Source organism: Schistocerca americana, chromosome 5, assembly GCF_021461395.2.
Source record: "Schistocerca americana isolate TAMUIC-IGC-003095 chromosome 5, iqSchAmer2.1, whole genome shotgun sequence".
Taxonomy (NCBI): Eukaryota; Metazoa; Arthropoda; class Insecta; order Orthoptera; family Acrididae; genus Schistocerca; species Schistocerca americana.
Window position 1 is genome coordinate 219,923,630 of NC_060123.1, and position 20,043 is coordinate 219,943,672.

A 20,043-nucleotide genomic window follows, 5' to 3' on the forward strand; every position below is an offset into this window, starting at 1 on the left:
TTCTTCACTGCCTAATTATTACATGTTTGTCTGTTTGTTGTATCTGCTCGTAACGGGCAACACATCGTCCGTAATTGGCGAGCAGTTTGTACTCGGGGCCGGTTTTCCGTGCGACACGCTATATTATTCCCCTGCGATCAGCCACACAACGCTACAGTTGGCTAAGCGAGAGGTTTTGCAGAATCACAGAAATGACTTCTAAAAGTGTGTAAGAATTCTGTAATGAATAAAAACTCTATACTCCAGGGGGGGAGCCAAGTGCCCCCTCTTGGTGCCCTCCATCCTCCAGTCACCTACACTACTAGTTTTCAGTTTTTCATAAGAATCGTATACCAAGCACAAATGAACGGTGACCGAGTAAAAACGAACGGTTCCCAAAAAAGAACGATCAGCAGTGAACTAGTTCCCAAGGATGAACGAGTTTGCCCATCTCTAGTGTCGGTCCACTTCTGGCCCTAATGCAGGCAGTTATTCGGTTTGGCATTGACTGACAGAGTTGTTGGATGTTCTCCTGAGGGATGTGCAAAATTCTGTCCGATTGGCTCCTTACATCGTCAAAATCCTTAGCTGGTTACAGGCCCCTACCCATAATGTTTCGTACGTTCTCAATTGGGGAGAGATACGGCGACATTGGCGGCCAAGGTAGGATTGACAAGCAGTGTAAACCCTCGCCGTGTGCGGACGCGCATTATCTTGCTGGAATGTAAGCCCAGGATAGTGTGCCATGAAGGCCAACAAAACGGGGCATAGAATAACAACGACGTAACGATATGCTGTAAGAGTGTCACGGATAACAGTCAAAGGGGTACTGATGTGAAATGAAATGGTACCACAGACTGTGACTGAAGATTACTATCCACAAAAATGTTGCTTTCACATTACAAAATTACCACTCTGATAGGATGTTGGAGGTCTGCCGTAACGGAGAAGACGCATACACCATTGCTATAGCTTCCATTACATTTGTAGCGGGCAATTCATAATGCAATCAGGCAAGGAGATTGCATATCAACAAAACTACTCTCAATAGCCCCAAATGAAGTTTTCATGTTCTTCAACTGGGAATAATGTAATAATGAAATGTTTTAATGTAATATACGTGAAACGCCTTTATTCTGATGATAGCATTGTACTGTTTGGGTGCATAAACTTTAATGAAAAACAGAAAGAACGTAATAGCACACGTCTGAAACTAGGGTTGAAAATAAAGTACGAATCTAAAATTGTGTTTAAACACTATTGTGAAAAGAAAATAATAAAAATTAACTTGAAGTCATAGAATGAATTAAGTAGTTTCTATATTTAGGATATTTGAAGACAACGACTAGGCGATCAGCAGAAGAGATGAAACGAAAGAGTAGAAATGTCGTAGAGGGCTTTTGGTAAACAAAACAGAGTTTCTAAAACATAGCTCCCGCAAAGTCTCGCCGAGAAAGTTTACAGTAAGTGCTTATGACGTGATTTTACTTATGGCACTGTGATGTAAAATTTTAATGCGAAAACCAATCAAAATCTGAGGTTTGTTCACATAGCACTGGAGAGGAGCTTGTTGGCATATACTAAGAGGGATATGGCGAGAAATAAATAACTCACTGAACAGGCTGGAGCCGAAGACGTAACTTTTTCTGTAATGAAAATGAAATGCAGTTGTGGGGTCAGGCAGCGATTCGAATGGATATCTGATGAACCAAGAAAGTTCTTTGTTGGATACCAGGAGCCACCGAAAAGACCGAGGAGATGACCTAATGGAAGACGATCAGATGACATTAGAAAACTTGCAGAACCTGCATCGGTGTGCGTAACTGAAGACTGTGATGCATGACAAGTCTAAAGGAGGCCTTTAACAGTGGGTGTCCAACGGATAGTGATGTTTTCCGTTATGTGGTGCCTAAATAATTAATATTCACGACAGATGAAATTAACAAACAACAACAGCTTTGCACATCGCACAAAAAATTAGTCTTACTAAGAAATATTACGCTAATATCGCGTAACACCGTCTCTAGCCTGAACCACAGGGCCCAAAAGAGTTTTCTGGTATGCCACATCCTGCTGACGATTACATCCCGTAGAGCAGATGTGCTCAGTCAGTCGATCTCCATGGCGTTATGAGTCGATCTTTCAAAACATTTGTCCGATATCTGCTTAAATGAGCTGTTTTTGGAAAACACCGGTTTGTTGACAATGACTGTTTGACACGGTATGCTGTAAATCTGACATCACTGTCTCCGCCGCTTTCGGCTCCATCTGCTTTTCACCGCCTTCAACGAACAAGCTCCGCTTCCAGTGGGCAAAACAGATCTCTGTTTCCGAGCTTCTACAAACAAGAAAGTGCACGACAGAGGTAATGATCAGTTAAATACTTTACGTTATCGAAACTGAGATTTATGTTTGTACTTTCATGTCAAATAACCGTCTACTCATCACTCATTTTCGAAATAGTCGCATCCGGCTGCTGTGACCGAGCGGTTCTAGGCGCTTCAGTCTGGAACCGCGCAGCTGCTACGGTCGCAGGTTCGAAAGCTTGCTTCGGACATGGATGTGTGTGATGTTCAAAATGGTTCAAATGGCTCTGAGCACTATGGGACTTAACAACTAAGTCATCAGTCCCCTAGAACTTAGAACTACTTAAACCTAACTAACCTAAGGACATCACACACGTCGATGCCCGAGGCAGGATTCGAACCTGCGACCGTATCGTCCGCGCGGTTCCAGACTGAAACGCCTAGAACCGCTCGTCCACCACGGCCGGCTGTGTGTGATGTCCTTAGGTTAGTTAGGTTTAAGTAGTTCTAAGTCTAGGGGACTGATGACCTCAGATGTTAAGTCCTATAGTGCTTAGAGCCATTTGAACCTTTTTTTTTTTTTTTTTTTTTTTTTTTTTTGAAACAGTCGCGATCAAAATAGCGCAACAACACACACAGCACAACTCAGCCACAATGTAGCTAAATTATAGTACTTACTTAGTAATGAGTTTATGAAAAATGGATGCAGCTAAAAACAGGAAAACTCACCACTTCCATGATATTAAATGCTTCTTTAGCCGTACCTGAAAAGGGAAATATTTCACGCGATTTTAGAACAGTTCACAAATACTTCGAATTCGAAGCAGCTGTTGGTAGCGAGATGAGGAGGAAGAAACTTTCTAATCTTAAAAGTAAATTACAATCCCAGCGGTCGTTTTTTATAAAACTTGTACAAAAAAGTATATCATCAAACATATAATTTCGTAGAATGAAATTTTCACTCTACAGCGGAGTGTGCGCTGATATGAAACTTCCTGGCAGATTAAAACTGTGTGCCGGACCGAGACTCGAACTCGGGACCTTTGCCTTTCGCGGGCAAGTGCTCTACCAACTGAGCTACCCAAGCACGACTCTCGCCCGGTCCTCACAGCTTTACTTCTGCCAGTACCTCGTCTCCTACCTTCCAAACTTTACAGAAGCTCTCCTGCGAACCTTACAGAACTAGCACTCCTGAAAGAAAGGAGTAGAGCACTTGCCCGCGAAAGGCAAAGGTCCCGAGTTCGAGTCTCAGTCTGGCACACAGTTTTAATCTGCCAGGAAGTTTCATATCAGCGCACACTCCGCTATAGAGTGAAAATTTCATTCTAGAAACATCCCCCAGGCTGTGACTAAGCCATGTCTCCGCAATATCCTTTCTTTCAGGAGTGCTAGTTCTGCAAGGTTCGCAGGAGAGCTTCTGTAAAGTTTGGAACGTAGGAGACGAGGTACTGGCAGAAGTAAAGCTGTGAGGACGGGGCGTGAGTCGTGCTTGGGTAGCTCAGTTGGTAGAGCACTTGCCCGCGAAAGGTAAAGGTCCGAGTTCGAGTCTCGGTCCGGCACACAGTTTTAATCTGCCAGGCAGTTTCATATAATTTCGTGTTTCAGCAATGTTGATGAAACAAGCAAAATCATTTCACGATGGCAAAGCTGTTAAGGATTGTTTTCTGGTAGCTAGTGAGTACTTGTTTCCCACACTTAGAAACAAGTCAGAGATAATATCAGCCGTCAGAGATATCAGCTGTCAGAGTCATGGCACTGTCAAGACCTACTGTAACTAGAAAAGGTGGAATTAATGGCGGAAAATACAAAAGGTCAACCGATTACAGATTTACAATCCTGCTTGTGTTTCTTATTGCAGTTAGACGAGTCAGTAGTTAGAGCTGATTCAGTCAAGGTAAGGTTGATGTTTTCAGATTTCAGTGTAAAAGAATACTTGCTTACAATTTTGACCTTTGAAGATACTTCACGAGTAGAAGATTTTTACACTGCATTCAAGCCCTTCATTTCTGAATATGATTCGATAATTTAGAAACTTGCGTCTATTACTGCTGATGGAGCGCCTTGCATGGTAGGCAAATACAAAGAATTTGTTAGCTTGACTGCGAAGGACGAAACCTTCTTGGCTTTCTTTTTTAGTGTACTTGTATCGTGCATTAGCAAGTGCTTTGTGGACATGTTTTATAACTGCCACGTCTTATGTGTACTGTCACAAAAACTGTGAATTGATTTCGCTCATAGTCACTACAGAGAAGAAAAAACTGTGGATTCAGTTCGCTCACAGTCCGGCAGAGAAGCAAGTTTAGAGTACCATTAGAAGAATTGGACAGGCAATATGGAGACCTGCTATTGCACACCGTAGTTTGATGGCTGAGTAAACGTATGGTTCTAAAAAGACATAGAGAACTCCTGCCAGCGATAAAATCTTTTGTGTCTGAGAGAGAGGAAATTAACTGACAACTGTATGATTTGAGGTGGTGTTGGATCTGGAATTTGTAACTGATATGGCAGTAAAACTAAACGAGTTAAACATAGAACTTCAAGGAAAACACGAAAACATCGTAACTCTTACCTGCTCTAATAAAGTGTTTCATGCAAAAACTTGACCTTTGTATACCACAGCTACAGAAATTAAATGTGAAACTCTTTCCGCAAATACAGGCAAAACTGTTGGATCAACAATGTCATTGGATCAATAAGCCGGAAAGAAGTATACGGCCAATCTGACAGCACTGAGGACAGAGTTTGAAAATCGATCGATTTTCAGATTTCAAGGCAATGGAACCTGTTATATCTTTCATAGCTCAGCCTTCACAAAAAGTGGATGTGGAAGATATATCAAGGAAAATGAGTACTCTTTTCTCTTGTAGTAAGACTGAATGTGAACGGAAATAATTCCATTTTAAAAATGCCATTGCCATCAATTCAGAATACAGTGAAGATAAGTTTTGGGATTTAGTGAGGGTAAAAACCAACTCTAACACTGCAAAAGCCGCATGTTATGTTTCATTGTTTTTTAGATCAACTTATCAATGTGAGGCAACGGTTTCAACGATGAACACAGTGAAATCTAAGTGTAAAAATAATGTGAGTGGTCCTTCATCTTTCAGATTGTGTAAAGTTGGCTGTGACAGATTATTCACCAGATTGTAATAAAGTTGCCATTGATATGCAAAGCCAAATATTTCACCACACTTTTTTCAACATTTGTGATGGTGTATATGTTAATTTTTTTCACATGTGTAATATCTTGAAAATTGAATAGTAGGCCAACAACTTTCGATGGAGAGAAATACACTACGTGTTTTGTGTAGTTCAGATTGTTAGTTTTGGCCACATTATTGTCGTGCGCTTAAACCTTTGTGAATTTTTAAGTCAGTAGAACTCTAAATGGACTAAATTGCACGTGAAAGATCTCAAGACTAAAAAGGTTGAGCACTATCAACTTACGGACACGTTAAATTATAATTTCACCCACTGTTCTGCTGAATCCAGTCATTTTCTATGGGTTAAGACTTGGTAACTGAGCAGGCCAATCGAGATAAGGTAGGCTGTCAAAAAGTGTTCATCTCAAACTAGAAACGTACGCATCCAGCACATTGAACACGGATATTATCGTCCTGGCCGACAGGACGATCACAACACTCATCGTGAAAAAGTAGAACGTGCGACTTTGCTCACCGAGAATGTTCACAGCGCCCAAATGAGTCGACCCAAGTCAAGATACCAAAAACACTCCAAAACATCATAGAACCACCTCCGGCCAGAACAATGTCCTCCACACACGGCGGCTTAAACCAACTAGACGCCCCTAGTTAGCTACTGCCCAGTTACTGTGTTGTTTGGACCATTGAAGACGTGTAGCTTTATGTCCCGCTAAGAGCCATGGCCTTAAGCGAAGTAACGACTCATAATGTCTAACTGAAGCCTGTCCCTTTGCTATGTTCGCTCGGAATGTTCTGTCCGGTAACTGCTCAAAGGGAAAGCTCATTCCAGCCGTTCGCCCTGCACTGCTTCCCGAGAAGAAAAGTAACTCGTGTGACGTTCGTCGCGGATTGAAAAAACAACCACGTTACAGCCCCGCGCAAGCACGGTACCTTCATGTCATTTTGCAAGAAAGATTATCAAAGACTGTGAAGAAGTGAGAACATATTTTTGGTTCCTTGCAGGTTTTGACGACGTTCACTCGTGTTTGGTGCTGGAAAACGTTGGAGTATCGCCCGTCATTGGTTCGTCCTCGGCAGCTTTGCAGTGAAGCAATCGTAACACGACGAGCAGAGAGTTAACGCAAGCGCTGGCAGCGACGTGCTCAAAAAAAAAAAAAATGCTGGTACACTGCCAGGCATTCCGCGCAGCTTTTGTGGCGGCAGTAGCAGCAAACGATGTCTGTTTTCCATTTCTGGCACACGTGTCGGCTCCTCGTCCTTGATGATGAGTATGTCAGCTCGGCCGCGCTGCGTATTAGGAGCATCCCAACAGCTGCGCGGGGAGTTCCACTTCCAAATAAGTCTGCCACTACCGTGTGCGAAGCAGACACGTTCTTCGCGAAACTGTCCTCAACTTGAAGGCAGATTTGAACTTGACAACGACGTCTATTAGAGGCAGAGAGACAAGGAGTCAGGGAGAAATCGGCTGGGGTCTTAGCGAAGGAGGTATTCACCCCTTACACGAAATTATTTAGGGAAGTCACGTGAAACCTAAAACATAATGGCCAAGCGAGGATTTCGACTCCGCTTGTAACTTATCAATTCAGAGCCCGTGGAGACGGTGATTAGGAGTGGATATGTGGAAAGAGTACATTCAAGGCCTCTGTGTAAGGAAGCAATATCTGATAAAGTGATAGAAGAAGAAACTGGAGTCGATGCGGAAGTGATGCAGGATCCGATATTAGAATCAGAATGTAAAAGAGCTTTCGAAGATTTAAGATTAAATAATGCGGAAGGGATGGATAACATTCCATTTGAATTTCTAAAATTATTGAGGAAAGTGGCAGCCAGACCGCTTATGTATATGGATATAGATCATAATTAAAGTGTAGAGCATAGTGTGAAGAGCGTTGAAATCAATACATATATAAGGAGCATTACTTAAAATCCATAAAATGTCCAACATGTCTAAATGACATGTCATCCTAGGAATTTGGCAACATACACTCCTGGAAATGGAAAAAAGAACACATTGACACCGGTGTGTCAGACCCACCATACTTGCTCCGGACACTGCGAGAGGGCTGTACAAGCAATGATCACACGCACGGCACAGCGGACACACCAGGAACCGCGGTGTTGGCCGTCGAATGGCGCTAGCTGCGCAGCATTTGTGCACCGCCGCCGTCAGTGTCAGCCAGTTTGCCGCGGCATACGGAGCTCCATCGCAGTCTTTAACACTGGTAGCATGCCGCGACAGCGTGGACGTGAACCGTATGTGCAGTTGACGGACTTTGAGCGAGGGCGTATAGTGGGCATGCGGGAGGCCGGGTGGACGTACCGCCGAATTGCTCAACACGTGGGGCGTGAGGTCTCCACAGTACATCGATGTTGTCGCCAGTGGTCGGCGGAAGGTGCACGTGCCCGTCGACCTGGGACCGGACCGCAGCGACGCACGGATGCACGCCAAGACCGTAGGATCCTAGGCAGTGCCGTAGGGGACCGCACCGCCACTTCCCAGCAAATTAGGGACACTGTTGCTCCTGGGGTATCGGCGAGGACCATTCGCAACCGTCTCCATGAAGCTGGGCTACGGTCCCGCACACCATTAGGCCGTCTTCCGCTCACGCCCCAACATCGTGCAGCCCGCCTCCAGTGGTGTCGCGACAGGCGTGAATGGAGGGACGAATGGAGACGTGTCGTCTTCAGCGATGAGAGTCGCTTCTGCCTTGGTGCCAATGATGGTCGTATGCGTGTTTGGCGCCGTGCAGGTGAGCGCCACAATCAGGACTGCATACGACCGAGGCACACAGGGCCAACACCCAGCATCATGGTGTGGGGAGTGATCTCCTACACTGGCCGTACACCACTGTTGATCGTCGAGGGGACACTGAATAGTGCACGGTACATCCAAACCGTCATCGAACCCATCGTTCTACCATTCCTAGACCGGCAAGGGAACTTGCTGTTCCAACAGGACAATGCACGTCCGCATGTATCCCGTGCCACCCAACGTGCTCTAGAAGGTGTAAGTCAACTACCCTGGCCAGCAAGATCTCCGGATCTGTCCCCCATTGAGCATGTTTGGGACTGGATGAAGCGTCGTCTCACGCGTTCTGCACGTCCAGCACGAACGCTGGTCCAACTGAGGCGCCAGGTGGAAATGGCGTGGCAAGCCGTTCCACAGGACTACATCCAGCATCTCTACGATCGTCTCCATGGGAGAATAGCAGCCTGCATTGCTGCGAAAGGTGGATATACACTGTACTAGTGCCGACATTGTGCATGCTCTGTTGCCTGTGTCTATGTGCCTGTGGTTCTGTCAGTGTGATCATGTGATGTATCTGACCCCAGGAATGTGTCAATAAAGTTTCCCCTTCCTGGGACAATGAATTCACGGTGTTCTTATTTCAATTTCCAGGAGTGTATATGTGGTTATATATACCAGTCAGCGCATTACAGGATGGTAGTACGAACCAAACATAAATATTACGGCTGGCACTGTGCACCACAGTAAAACTTAATCACATTTTGTTGTGTTTATGGTGACCTAAATAGTGCTGTGGCATGTACAAATCATGTCCATACATCAATAAATGTTAAAATTTGTCAAAACCACCTCAGTTACAAAACAACACCTCCGTGTGGCCGGCCAGTGTGGCCGAGCGGTTCTAGGCGCTTCAGTTTGAAACCGCGCGACCGCTACGGTCGCAGGTTCGAATCCTGCCTCGGGCATGGATGTGTGTGATGTCTTTAGGTTAGGTAGGTTTAAGTAGTTCTAAGTTCTAAGGGACTGATGACCTCAGGTGTTGAGTCCCATAGTGCTCAGAGCCATTTGAACCATTTTGAACCTCCGTGTGAGCTATATGATGTCTTTAGTGCCAATGCCATTACCACCAAGGGAAACACGATTATTTATTTGGCTTGGTGTTCGATGAAATCGTATACAGCACATGATCATATCAGCGTTTTAAGAAGATGTTAATGTTAGTTGATGTGTCAACTGCAGTGCATGACACAGCACTGTTTCGGTCGTCATAAACACAATACAGTGTGATAAATTGTCTCTACTGTGCACAATGTCGGCCGCACTATTTATTTTTAGTTCGACTCACATTACGTAATGCGAACACTGGTGTACACGTTAGTTATATGTTGTAATATTTCGTTGATGATCTGTCATTTAGACATGTCGAACATGTTATATCTGTAAGTAAGGCTCCTTTAATATGTACTGATTTTTATATTCTTCACATTATGTCATGCACTATACCATCCACACATTTTGCTGAGTTTTAGTTCAGCTTTGCAACTGATAAGGGCTGTAAAGCTGAAATCATGTTTGTGTGAAATAAATGAGGATGGAAACAAACAGCCAAAGGGTGGAAATTTTCTTTAAAAAGTTTGATATGTGTATCAGTGCGAAGAAATGACCTGGATACGTTGATGAAAGTTTACTTACTAATCAATGACGCGTAATGTGACTTGCACGCCACACATCGCTGAGAGTGGAAGTGAGACTTCGCGCAACGCCAAGGCATCTTCGAGGACGAGACGAAGAGCGTTTCACGTGCCAGCTATTGGAGGCACTGACAGCGTCTCAACCAGACAGCGGAAAAAGATGGTCACGTGGAGGAAACCCGTGACCAATACTGACGCACGAGCAACTGTCGCCAGGAACGATCGACCTGTACGTTCTCCAGCCGCCTTCCGATTTTGCTGTATGCTCACTGTCTCAGCCTAGTGGCTGTGTTTTCCGGTACTAATTTTTGTGTACTCTTCGGACTATCATTTCTCTACCTGGTGACAGTATATAGTGTTGTACACTGCCTTGTCTTGGTTTCTTCTGGTGAATTACACCCACGGATAAAAACAGTTACACAGCTCGAAGCAGAGCAAGAAATGAAATAAAACACACATCGAACAAAAGATGGGAAGCGAGCGATCTGACTCGGCAGGATCGTAGACAGACCGTCCAAGACCTCTGCAGCATCTTGGGAGGAACGTGTGGTACAGATAAACGTAATATATCAGGAGAACTGAACCTGAGAAGGACTGCGACGAAGCCTTTTTGCTACGACTGCTTCAAGACGATCAGAAGCAACATCGCGTAGAAGTCAGCATGGAACTTAGACAACTACCTCAAGGCCATCCGAACTTCCTTTCAGTGGTTGTCACTTGTTACGAAAGATAGCTAGGACCCTGAAAGTAAGCACCAATCATCGCACTGCAAGAGGCCTCTTCACTTTGGGTAAAAACAGCTCGACAAATAAAAAACAGCATTAAGCCCACGTTGATGTGGTCATACGATCACTAAAGGGTTCTAAGACATGTGAAGGAGGACGTTAAGAGGAAATGTCCACAGAAGTGGTCTACGAAAGACTTGGTCTACGAAAGACTGAGTATTCCATGACTCACAACGTACATTACTTAAGAGTGTTTGATTAAAAATAAGATGACAGTTGTTCCCTATGTTGTGACTTGGCAAGACAGCCAAGTCACAATGAGAGGAAGCCGAAAGGCACGCGTTAAGCTCACGCAGATTGGCGTGAGGTCTGGAACAGTTAAAGGAATTAATAGTAGCAAATAAAGTACGTAGTTGATATAACACTTAACTTTAATCCACAATTGTAGAACATCTCTCTTGACGATACATGTTATAACCACAATATAAAATAATATCCAATGCTATGGCGCCTTGCTAGGTCGTAGCAAATGACGTAGCTGAAGGCTATGCTAACTATCGTCTCGGCAAATGAGAGCGTAGTTGTCAGTGATCCATCTCTGGCTAAGTCGGCTGTACAACTGGGGCGAGTGCTAGTAAGTCTCTCTAGACCTGCCGTGGGGTGGCGCTCGGTCTGCAATCACTGACAGTGGCGACACGCGGGTCCGACGTATACTAACGAACCTCGGCCGATTTAAAGGCTACCACCTAGCAAGTGTGGTGTCTGGCGGTGACACCACACCCTACATTCCTTACTCGACAGAGGTAGTTCCATATGATTTGTTCCTATTCCCCAAGATGAAAATCGAGTTGAAAGAGCAAAGGTTTGAAACAATGAAAGAGGTTTGCACGGAATCCCAGAGGGTGCTAAACACACTAACCAAAAAAGACTCCCACGATGCATTTCCAAACTGGTAAAAATGTTGGAACAGATGTTTTGGCTCCTAAAGGGACTATTTAGACTTTAGAGGGTGATGGGCAGAATAAGGTCTAATTAGACGTAACAATTTTAATGAAAATATTTCGGCATCATTTAAGTAATCATTGTCGTCATCATCGTCAGCCAGTTCGATCACTTGGTGGCGTGGCCCATTTGAGCTGGTGTGCAACTTAGGATCCCTGTAGGTTCTTCCATTTCTGCTTATCTTGAGCTTCCCGTTGCCACTTTAGTCCGTCTATCTTTTATAAGTTGTGTCCCATCAGTCCGGTGTTCTTCCCTTTGGTCTGTTTTGGTAAACTGGGAACCAGTCTAGTACTTGTTTTGACCACCTGCCATCTTTTCTACAAGCGAAATGACCAGCCCACTGTTATTTCAAGGTATTCACTCTTCCATTATGTTACCTACTTTCGTTGTCTGCCTGACAACTGCTTTCTTTTTGTCTTCCTTTGTGTAGCCCAACATTGAACTTTCAAAAATGGTTCAAATGGCTCTGAGCACTATGGGACTTAACATCTGAGGTCATCAGTCCCCTAGAACTTAGAACTACTTAAACCTAACTAACCCAAGGACATCACACACATCCATGCCCGAGGCAGGATTCGAATCTGCCACCGTAGCGGGCGCGCGGTTCCAGACTGAAGCGCCTAGAACCGCTCGGCCACACCGGCCGGCATTGAACTTTCCATTCCGCCTGGGCTACTGTTAGTTTCCTGACAATGAACTCATTTAATGTCCATGTCTCACGGCCATAAGGTATTACTGGCAGTATACATTGGTCGGAAACTGGTTTCTTCAGCTCGGCCTACATTTTGGACTTCAAAACTGAGGTGTGTCTTCCATAAGTTTGCCAGCCTAATTTAATACGTCGAAATATTTCTGGTTTTAGATCCCCTTTCATATTTAGCAGTTGACCCAGATAGATATATTCTGTGACCCTTTGACGTTACGTACTCCCAACAAATATATTTCCCTCTTCTTTTTATAACAGTTCATTTTTAGGCCAACTTAAGAGTAGACTGACACAAGTTCGCTAACCAGTATTTCAAGTTATTCTTTACTATTTGCAAGTAGTGTAATATCATTAGCGAACCGCAGTTTATTTAATCTCTTTAGGAAATTCTACATCATATACCACACAACTCAAAAAACCGCCCACAAGAGACCCACAGTGATAACTCTTTCAAACGCTGTCCAGTGTTGATAATGTTGTCCTTCGCATTGCGTCTATCATTTACTTTGTCAGGCCTATCAACACGATCGTATGGTGGCAACATGAAGGGGAGGTTTACTATCTTTCCTTCAAAAAATGGATTTTTTTAAATTGCATTTCTGGATCCATAAAAGTGTTTAGAATCGACACCTGAAACGGTTTTTCCGAATGCAGAACGGAAATGTTTGTTAGTCACGGTTGAACAAAAAAAAAAAAAAAAAAAAAAAAATTGCAACTGCCTGAAATAGGCCTTTTTCACGCACCAGTTTTTTTTCTTTCGGAGGATGAGTTATTGTACCGGTGCTTGGGAGGAAATACACAAAATTCAAATGAAAGTTTGAACGCGTGTGTTTGGAAGTTAGCCCGCAAGCATTTGCATTCTGGTGCGAAGACCGTGGAGATTGCGACTTTCCTGGCTGCGAGCAGCTTCAACGAAGGATGTTCAGCAATTATGAAGACCATGAGAACGATGGACGTCAACCTGAGACTCTATTCGACGCAATTCGCCAAGCATTCGGACGACCACCGGATTCAAACTGCCGAAAACCGATTGTAACCGGCCGTTCGAGCGGCTCTGGAGCAGCGCAGGATGGCCCACATCGAGCAGAACGCCCTCGTTGAGGAAGAGGAAGGACTAGTTTAGGGACCCGGAATAGCAGATTTAACGTAAGTTGCATAATATTGCATTTATATGTAGTCAAAACTTCAAACCCGTTTTTCTAGCCGGCCGCGGTGGTCTAGCGGTTCTGGCGCTGCAGTCCGGAACCGCGGGACTGCTACGGTCGCAGGTTCGAATCCTGCCTCGGGCATGGGTGGGTGTGCTGCCCTTAGGTTAGTTAGGTTTAAGTAGTTCTAAGTTTTAGGGGACTTATGACCTAAGATGTTGAGTCCCATAGTGCTCAGAGCCAACCGTTTTTCTCGAAATGACTTTTTTTTATCGCGCGGTACGGTAACTTCAAATCTACTGAACCGATTGGTATGGTTCTTTGCTTCAGACGAAGCTAGCTAAATTGTCTAGGAGTTGTACTTTTATTCCGATTCATCAACTATAAATATTTTTATTTGGCTGACGAAGTCGGAAAATTGATGAAAGAAACACTATTTTTTTAAATGGCCGCCATTTCGTTTCCTATGGTCCAAATAATTTAAGCGAGGTACAACTCCTAAAGAATCTTATATATTTCGCTAAAGTCAACTCAATTCTGATTTCAGAAGAGCCGGCGGACCTGTGACATACCGCGCGTGGAGGTGTACATCGAAATTTTGTTTCGTTCCGACGGCACTTCCGCCTTTGCTCTTCGACATTTCCCGTCGAAAAAATTCCAGTTTGTAGAGGAAATAACAGTGAACATTTTGACCAAATTTGACATTCAAATCTATAACACATCCCGAGAAAATAATTCTCAAAGAACATGCTTTTTTCGGACCAAAGATAGTAAACCTCCCCTTAAGGCACTACTACCCTTCACGAATCGTTTCAACTCTAAATATATACATACTCACTGAGGCCACCTATATGAGTGAGATTGGATCTGCATCGGACCACTTCCAGGTGCCTGCCTTTTACGTCAGTATTTGGATTTGGACTAGCTTGTGACAATCCGACACGTCTCTGACCTTGTTTGTGTGTTCCTGTTGGTTGGAGCTGTAAGGGCTTGCAATGAACGGGACCTCAGCAGTGTGTTACTTACCGGAGATTGGGACCCTGAGTCGGACGTTCTCCGCGTTGCGGATGCGGTACAGCGAGAGCGCGACCACGTGCTGGCACCAGAAGATGTCCTTCGTGTCGCAGCTGCATGTCACCGACGTTATCTTGCACCTGTAACATCACGCACTGTATAGTTCATCTTGGCACACACTGTGCAACACGGCAGCTAAGCCTATGTCTTACAGAGCATTTGCAGCTGGTCGGCTAGCCGTACATGGTTCAGAACATGAAATACAATAGACATCATCATGGGTTCATCTTAAAGCTTTAAAAGCAGCAGGGTTTGTAAATTAAATATTGGAATTTCAGGCCCATCTGTCACGGAAACAACTATTCTTTCTAATGTCTACACACTTTTCAGCGTATTTCTGGCATCGTAAGTAGGTATTTTTATTAAGGTCTTATTCTGTAGAATATGTTTTCTAGGACCTTCCTAGTGTTATTATATAGCTTGGCATAGTTATTTTTTCGAATTAAATCGGGTGATGCTGAGGGTATTAGATTAGGAAATGAAACGCTTAAAGTAGTAAACGAGTTTTGCTATTTGGGGAACAAAATAACTGAGGATGGTCGGAGTAGAGAGGATATACAATGTAGACTGGCAATGGCAAGGAAAGGGTTTCTGAAGAAGAAAAATTTGTGAACATTGAGTATAGATTTAAGTGTCAGGTAGTCGTTTCTGAAAGGATTTGTATGGAGTGTGGCCATGTATGGAAGTGAAACGTGGACGATAAATAGTTTGGACAAGAAGAGAATAGAAGCTTTCGAAATATGGTGCTACAAAAGAATGCTAAAGATCAGATCGGTAGATCACATAACTAATGAGGAGGTATTGCATAGGATTGGGGAGAAGAGAAGTTTGTGGCACACCTTGACTAGAAGAAGGGATCGGTTGGTAGGACGTGTTCTGAGGCTTCAAGGGATCACCAAGTTAGTATTAGAGGGCAGGGTGGAGGGTAAAAAACGTAGAGGGAGGCCAAGAGATGAATACACTAAGCAGATTCAGAAGGATGTAGGTTGCAGTAAGTACTGGGAGATGAAGAAGCTTGCACAGGATAGAGTAGCATGGAGAGCTGCATCAAACCAGTTTCTGGACTGAAGACCACAACAACAACAACAGTTATTTTTTGTTATTTGTCATCAACTGCATGCGCATCTGTTGTAGAAATGCACACGAAAACCAGGTGTTTATGTTTAATTTCAGTGTGCTTCAGTAAAAACATGCTCATGTACTGTGAGCATTTCTACAACAGATGAGCATGCAGATGAAAACAGGTACTTCGAGAATAGCTGTGGCAAGCTTTTTAATAACACAAAGAATGTCCTACACAAAATATCATTCTACAGAATAAGACCTGAATAAAATACCCAATTTCGGTGCCAAAAATATACCGAAAGAGGTTTCGGCATTAAAATGAACAGTGGTGTGTTTAATAGACGGACCTGAAGTCACGTAACTAGGGACATTATATACATTAAAAGATGTTGTCACAGAATATCACATGAAAATATTTACGGAGGAGACCAAAAAAATGGGCTTTTCACGGAGAAAACACAATCACAGCAAAAATAAATTTATCACAACAGGATAATTGAGGAAGTCTATAGAGTTAACATATTTGAGCCTAACATCACGTACCATACATCATAGGAACCCTGCACCAAACGTTACAGATTTAGATGTTTCGTGGGAATAGTACTTTACAACGGACGCTGGACCACAAAATAAGGGAAGGAACCCTGTTTAAATTATATATTTGAGGTGGGTAATCAATGTTTTAATTATCAGCTCGAAAAATATAGTTAAGGCGTTAATTTTTTGATCGTTTGCGGGGTACATGTCTACAGCACTGGTACATATAACGTTATCTGATTTTAACGTCCTGCATTTCTCCGTGTAATAAAAGAGTTGCGCTGTGCACTTGTAAGAGTATTTAAGGGAAACGTTGATACACACTCTGATTTAATACCAAACCATATTTAAGTGCGTGTAATGCAAACAGACGAAAATCCTAATACTGACAGTGGTCTTATCACTCAGCCACAATTATTGCGAGTATCAGTTGATACATCGCGGAGACCATTACACATGAAAGTCTGTCCGTAACGGGACGTCACACTCTGATTCTCCTTCCTTTTTAGCAAAAGCTGGGTAGTTGCCGTACTTCTAGAAATAATGTTCTGGTTTACTTGTCTATCCTGTTACTTCCTAACAGCAGTAACTATTTAGATGTTCTGGCTTTGTGTGTGTGTGTGTGTGTGTGTGTGTGTGTGTGTGTGTTTCTGAGCATATATTTCGCAAGCGAGAAGCAGGTAGGCTCGATCTCGCAGGGCTCTGAGCACTATGGGACTTAACATCTGAGGTCATCAGTCCCATAGAACTCAGAACTACTTAAACCTAACTAACCTAAGGACGTCACACACATCCATGCCCGAGGCAGGATTCGAACCTGCGACCGTAGCAGTCGCCCGGTTCCAGACTGAAGCGCCTAGAACCGCTCGGCCACTGCGGCCGACGGACTGCAGGCTTGCTGCAACAGGATTTTTACTTAGCGAACCCGGAACCGAGGCGACGCTATAGCGGCGGGAGTCGGTAGAAAGAAATGCTCGTGAGGCAGAGGTAACGGCGGCAGCCTTCAGGACGCACTACCTGCTCCATTCGTCACTGTCCGCTGTCCAGGCAACGGGACCCACCAGAATGGCTTCGGGAGGACCGCTCGCCGAGGCTGACCCCCATGTGGCAACCAGTCGGCGCGCACGTTTAGCATCTGTGTATGAGGGCGTTGCCTGCTAACGAATGCAGATGGGCTGCTTTCCGTAGGATAGCCAAGTACATTTGTTGTTTGAGACCGACGTCACAAGCTGCTCGGAGACACCAAGTCGGACACAGAGATTTTCTGAAGTACGATACTGCACATTGAGGTGTCAGCTTCTGTGGCTGTTTGTTATAGTCCGGTCTAAAGACTGGTTTTAAGCAGCTCTCCACCCTAGTCTATCCTGTGCAGTTGTCTTCACTTCTGCGTAACTACCACAACTGACATTAATCTGAACTTACTTAAGGTCATCAAGCCTTGGTATTTCACTACAATATTTTACCTGCTGCAATTTCCTACAGTTCCAAATTGACGCTTCTTTGATGCCTCATTATCTGTCCTATCACCCTCTTTTAGTCAAGTTGTGCTGTAAATTTCCTTTCTCTTCATTTCGATTCAGTACCTCCGCATTACTTACCTAAGTATGCACATAATCTTCAGCTTTCTTTTGTAGCAATATATTTAAAAAAAAATCTGTTCTCTTTTTGTCAGAACTCTTTTCTCTTCACATTTCACTTCCGCAGAAGAGTACGCTCCAGACAAATACCTTCAGAAAAGACTTCCAGACACTTAAACGCGCTTCTAAGCAAATCAGTAAAGCGTTGGTCCACCTCTGCCCATTATGCAACCAGCTATTCGGCTTGGCATCGATTGACAGAGTTGTTGGATGCCCTCCTAAGGAATATGGTGCCAAATTCTGTCCAATTGGCGCGTTAGATAGTCGGAATCTCAAGCTGGTTGGAGGCCCCTGCCAATAATGCTCCAAACGTTCTCATTTGGCGAGAGATTCGACTACCTTGTTGGTCAAGCAACGGTTTGGCAAGTACGAAGACAAGCAATGGATTTTCTTTAGTAATGAGCGCCGATGACCAGTGAAGGTGTGTCTGGACAGCCTCGGACAATGGCGGTATACCAACTTGATTGTCGCGTGCGGCACGGCCCGACTATCGGGAGTGATGGTCTGAGGTGCCATTTTGTTTCACATCAGGACCCCTTTGTTGTCATCCGTGCACCCATACAGCACTGCTGTACGTCGACGATAATATACGCTCGGTTTTGCTGCCCTTCATGGCAACCCATCCTGGGCTTATATTTCAGCAAGATAATGCCCGCCTGCACACCGCAAAAGTTTGTACTGCTTGTTTTCGTGCTTGCTTGGCCAGCAAGGTTGCCAGATCTCTCCCCAACTAAGAACGTCGGGGGCATTATGGGCAGGGCCCTGCAACCAGACCGGGATTTTATCTGAGGTCCCAACTGGACAGAATTTGGCATGTTGTTCCTCAAGAGGATAACCAGCAACTCTATCAATAAATGCCAAAACGAATAACTGCTTATATAAGGGCCAAAAATGGACCAACGCGTTATTGACTTGCTCAATCTGTGAAGCTGGTTCAAATGGCTCTAAGCACTATGGAACTTAACATCTGAGGTCATCAGTCCCCTGACTAACCTAAGGACATCACACACATCCATGCCCGAGGCAGGATTCGAACCTGCGACCATAGCAGCAGCGCGGTTCCAGACTGAAGCGCCTAGAACAGCTCGGCCACAACGGCCGGCCTGTGAACCTGTTTCGCTTGAAAAAATCGACCAATTTTTTTGAAATTGTAGTCATTTGTTTGTTTGTACGCGTACATCACATCTACCGATTTACGCCCTATTCGGATTATGGTGCGCCTTTTCTCTCTCTCTCTCTCTCTCTCTCTCTCTCTCTCTCTATCCATCTTTCTCTCTTAGAGTGTGCATACGGTGGTCGATGTCGAAAAATTTCTCTTTTTCAGAAAAAGGTTTTCTTGCTATTGCCAGTCCGCCTTATATATCCTTTCTACTTCGACCCCTATCAGTTGTTTTTACTGTCCAAACGGCAAAATTCTAGTGTCTCATTTTCAAAGATAAATCTAACAGTATCGCTTGTTTGTATTCAACTACGTACCTTTAACCTTGTCACCGCTATTCCCATTATAACTGCGTTCTAAAAACTTCCCTTAGCATTTTAGTGAAAGTATTCCGACGCGTCTGAACATTTTCTGCCTGACGGCATAATATGTTCAAATCATACTCTCCCACGTTAGTACATTGTAGATACTAGGTCATCATCATCATCATCATCATCATCATCATCATCATTTAAGACTGATTATGCCTTTCAGCGTTCAGTCTGGAGCATAGCCCCCTTATAAAATTCCTCCATGATCGCCTATTCAGTGCTAACATTGGTGCCTCTTCTGATCTTAAACCTATTCCTTCAAAATCATTCTTAACCGAATCCTGGTACCTTCTCCTTGGTCTGCCCCGACTCCTACCCTCCAATGCTTAACCCATGAGTCTCTTGGGTAACCTTGCTTCTCCCATGCGTGTAGGATGACCCCACCATCTAAGCCTGTTCGCCCTGACTGCTACATTTCTGCTACTGCTGGGATTTCATTCCCAGTTTTTCTTTGATTTCCTCATTGTGGACACCCCCCTGCCATTGTTCCCGTCTACTAGTACCTGCAGTCATCCTAGCTACTTTCATATCCGTGACCTCAACCTTGTTGATAAGGTAACCTGAATCCACCCAGCTTTCGCTCCCATACAACAAAGTTGGTCGAAAGATTGAACGGTGCACAGATAACATAGTCTTGGTACTGACTTCCTTCTTGCAGAAGAGAGTAGGTCGTAGCTGAGCGCTCACTGCATTAGCTTTGCTACACCTCGCTTCCAGTTCTTTCACTATGTTG

At 44.2% G+C, this 20,043-nt stretch overlaps 1 protein-coding gene across 1 annotated transcript in view; it reads right to left on the reverse strand.

Annotated features, from left to right (window-relative positions):
* LOC124616274 (zinc finger SWIM domain-containing protein 5-like) overlaps positions 1–20,043 on the reverse strand; it is a 137,465-nt gene that overhangs the window by 68,407 nt on the left and 49,015 nt on the right. Inside the window, exon 3 of the mRNA XM_047144577.1 lies at positions 14,494–14,621. Within this exon, the coding sequence (XP_047000533.1) occupies positions 14,494–14,621 (128 nt within the window). The remainder of the gene's footprint in view (positions 1–14,493; positions 14,622–20,043) is intronic.